Below are 4192 nucleotides of genomic sequence, written 5' to 3' on the forward strand. Positions count from 1 at the left end.
AAAGAGGGCTGCTATAAACATCTCATTCCCATTCAAAGTTATAATTACTATTTGTGAATTTCCCTGCATCTTATTTTTACTCACTATTTTCTCTCAGCCTCTCTTTTCACCTTATCCCTGTTATCTGAAGACATAGCCTTATTTGTAGCAACAAGGAAAGAGCAAATAGATATGGCAAGACTGAGGATGACCTAGGGAGGAGGAATGTATTGAAGAGACAAACTATTGGAGGAGACCAGGGTGGGGGGGGGAAGGTGATGGAATTAAGTCACAAACAGAAGGGTCACTTCTTCCTTAGGGACTGAAACAAAGCAGGAGAGAATGAGAGATGTTATTGGAGGAATTTGAAGTGGAGAATAGGGAGAAGAGGAAGCTCACAACGGATGACCGCAATTTTCTCAGTAAAGCCAAACTCTTCAGATAAGAGGGATGGGGAACAGAATAACATTAATGGTGATGTTATCAAATGTCAGAGAGCAGCCTTCTTTGGGGTGCATGTATAGATGGACTACTATTGACTTTCACAGAGGAGTATCCTCTGTAATGACTGAGAGGGAGGGGCCATCATTATGGGGAGAAGGGAGCAAGATCGGGAGACTAGGGACCCAAAAGTTTCACCTTCCAATTTTACCCAGGTAAATTTTACCTTGGTACTACCCAGAAAATAAGCATTATGCCTGGAGGATTTCTTCTACATTATTGGTGGGGAAATGAAGACCCACAGAGAATAATGAATTTTCTTCGTAGTTACCTAGTACAGTCATGCAGCACATCAAGATTGATAATACTTGTGTGGTCAATTATGGAGAATGATGAGAAAACATTAAGAGCTATGGGCTGGGAGAGGGAACCTAGACCTGGGAATTCAGAAACCTGCATTCTGGCTTAATTTTCTCCTGGACTCACTGAGGGGCTCAGTTTTTCTATGTCTCATGCCTGAGATCACCTACAGTGTGGGACCCAGGGACAAGCTGTGTTACCAGCATGATGGATTTGTAGAACGGCTGACGTTGTTAAATAGTGGTCTACTTTCCCACCACCCCTTTCACCTTGCTGCCCTGCCTGGAAACAGGTGACATCAGGCTCTGTACCCAGGGTTAGCCCGTAGCTGGGGATTTATTACTCCCTTCCTACCGTCTATAAATCAGAGAAGAGGAGGATCCCAGCTAGAATTCAGTGGTATAAAAAAGCAAATGGAACTTGAAAAAGAACAGGCAACCTCAATCCCAGGTCAGACAGACAGACAGACAGAACGGGATGAATTGCTGGGAGTTTCTGCTGGTGGCCTGGAGCACTTGCTTCTTCAGTGTGCCCAGTGATGGCTTACAACGGTAATACCAAGGCCAAGAGGGTAGAAGGGGTGGGAAGGCTGGACTGATTAATATTTAGTTGGGGAGATGATGTGACCAAAGAACCTTGGGGAGAAGAGGGCTTTCCAGATGCCTATCAGGCGGAAGTTGCAACTGTTGGTCAGTAAGCAGAGGCAGGGGACTCTTTCTGTCTAGGATAGACAATAGGGCAATAAGCCAGTATAAGGAGCAGCAAGTTCCTAAGGCTGTAGATGATAAATAGAGAATAGTCAGTTTATTGCACATGTTGATTATGTCAACTCTCCTCTCCCTTCAAAAATCTGTGATGGTGTCCTCTTATAGATGGGGAAACTGAGGCCCATAGAGAATAACTGATTCCCCCCATAGTTACCTAGTACAGGTATGCAGCATATCCGCATAACTGACAAAACCAGGACTGATGATACTTGTGTGGCCAGTTTCCACCAGGAAAAAAGGGGGTTTGGGGGAAGGGAGTAACACTAACTTTGAGTCAGAGTTTTCAACCACAATGATCAGAATTGTAGCATCAGTCAGTCAACTAACAAGCATCTTCAGATGCAATTCAATTCTATAGTCGATCAATAATCATTTATTAAGCACCTATTGTGTGCCAGGCACTGTGCTAAGCTCCAGGGTTACAAAGAGAGGCCTGATCTCAATGTAGAATATAGCTCACATTCTAATGGGGGAGACAACATGAAAACAGCTAGGGGTGTGTGTGTGTGTGTGTGTGTGTGTGTGTGTAATAGAGAGAGAGTGTATATATACAAAATAGATGAAGGATAATTTCAGTGGAAAGACACTAGCAATGAGGAATACTGTGAAAGGCCTCTTGGAGAAGTTAGGATTTGAGCTGAATCTTGAAGCAGTGTAAGAGAGTCCAGATGAATTATACCAGTTCTCACAGAGATAGCTAAAAAAAAATTTTTTATTGCTATTCACAAGGGGAAAAGGAGAAAAACTTCTGGCATGGATAGTCTTCTTGTGGGCCCTCTCTGCCTACAGCAGGCAGCACAGGATAGCAGTACTCACCCTAAGAGCTCAGACTTCTATATTGTTTGAGACAAAGAGCCAGTAGGATTCCAATGGGAAACTGCCCTGTTAATGAGGGTATATTCTATATTACCTAACAAGGAGTGAGGAATAGGAGGCAGAGGAATAGGAAAGAGGAGCAGGGAAGTAGAGGACTTGATCCTTCTGGTACCATTCTAGCAAGAGGCTGGAAAGGGTTAATGCCCGGTCTCCGGATTTGTTAGCATTCTGGGGGCTGGGACTGTACCAGGAAAACATGTTTTTCACCAGTACCCAGAAGCCAAGGAAAGCAGATGGTGGAGGTGAAATGTTCCAGGCCTGTGGGAACAGCTAACGCAAAGGTGCAGTGTTTGGAGATGCAGTGTTTTGTGTGAAGAAGACAAATGTCACTTAACTGTGGAGCGTGTTGAGGGGAGTTAAGGTGTAAGAAGACTGCAAAGGTGGGAAGAGCCCAAGACTACGAGTGGCCCTCTAGGTCCTCACGTACGGCAAACAGAACAGAAAGTTCTGTGAAGTTTGGATTCAAAGGGCCACACACAAGGACCAAGAAGGCTGAATGTGGACTTGAGGCCGCAGGTTTCCCACCCCTGGCCCAGGTCATGAAGGGCTTTGAAAGCCAAACAGGCTGGAATCCTGGCTGAAACAGAGGGCCCCCCTGACGTTTATTCAGTAGGGAGGGTGACTTGGTGAGACCTTTGCTTTAGGAAAATCATTTTTGCAGCTGAGCGAAGGATGATCGGAGTGAAGAGAGACTGGAGGCAGGGAGACCCAAGTAGAAGTCTCTGAGAGCCTGCTGCAGAGTGATGGATGTATGAATGGAGAGAAAGGGGAGGGGACATAGAGGAGGGGTGTCGTGAAGGCTTGAACAACAAGATTTGATAAGAGATTGACCATATAGAGTGAGTGCAAGAGAGGAACCAGGAATGACATTGAGGTTGTGATCCTGAGTGACTGCTTTGGACAGTATTGGCAAGTTTGGAAGATGGCAGAGTTCAGGGGAGGGAGGAAGAGGACAGACTCTCTTTTGGATACATTGAGATCTATGGAACATCCAGCTGGAGGTGTCCAATAGACACTTTGGACATGTGACACTAGAGGTCAGGGCAAAGGTCAGAGCTGTATAAATAGGCTTGAGAATTGTCTGCATGGAGGTGACAACTGGATCTATGGGAGCTGATGAGATCACCAAGGCAGACAGCACATAGACAGAGCCTTGGGAGACATTCACAGTTCATGGGTGTGACCTAGATGAAGATCCAGCATGGGACACTACGAAGAGGTCAGAACGGTAGGAGCAGGGAGCAGTGTTATGAAGAATTAGGGAAGCAAGAGGGGAAGAGGAGTATTGTGTTAACTCTGTGCTACGTGAGGTAGAGACAAAATGAGCAGAAAATGGTTCCTACCTTCAAAGAGTTCACATTTGACTAGAGGGTGGAGGTTAGCCCTTTATTATAATTATTATATTTATTATAATTTTAATTTTAATATAATTCAAGATTATGAGTAAAAGCAGCGAAAGAGAGATCACAAAGTTCTGGGAATATTGGATAAGTGAGAGAGTAACCTTGAGAGCAGCTAGGTGGTGCCATAGCACATAGAGTGCCAGGCCTGGAGTCAAGAAGACTCATCTTTCTGGGTTCAAATCTGGCCTCAGACATTCACTAGCTACATGACCCTGGGCAAGTCATAACCCAGTTTGCCTCGGTTTCCTCAGCTGTAAAATTAGCTGGAAAAGGATATGGCAGCACCTGCCCTGAAGTCAGGAGGACCTGAGTTCAAAACCGGCCTCAGACCAAATACTTGACACTTACTAGCTGTGTGACCCTGGG

General features: G+C 45.1%; 1 protein-coding gene across 1 annotated transcript in view; it reads left to right on the forward strand.

Moving 5' to 3' along the window:
• The first annotated feature begins 1257 nt into the window (after nt 1–1257).
• The window catches only part of REN (renin), a 32007-nt gene continuing 29072 nt past the window's right edge, over nt 1258–4192 (forward strand). Inside the window, exon 1 of the mRNA XM_027871871.1 lies at nt 1258–1331. Within this exon, the coding sequence (XP_027727672.1) occupies nt 1258–1331 (74 nt within the window). The remainder of the gene's footprint in view (nt 1332–4192) is intronic.

Source organism: Vombatus ursinus, unplaced genomic scaffold (genome assembly GCF_900497805.2).
Source record: "Vombatus ursinus unplaced genomic scaffold, bare-nosed wombat genome assembly UNPS02014798.1, whole genome shotgun sequence".
Taxonomy (NCBI): Eukaryota; Metazoa; Chordata; class Mammalia; order Diprotodontia; family Vombatidae; genus Vombatus; species Vombatus ursinus.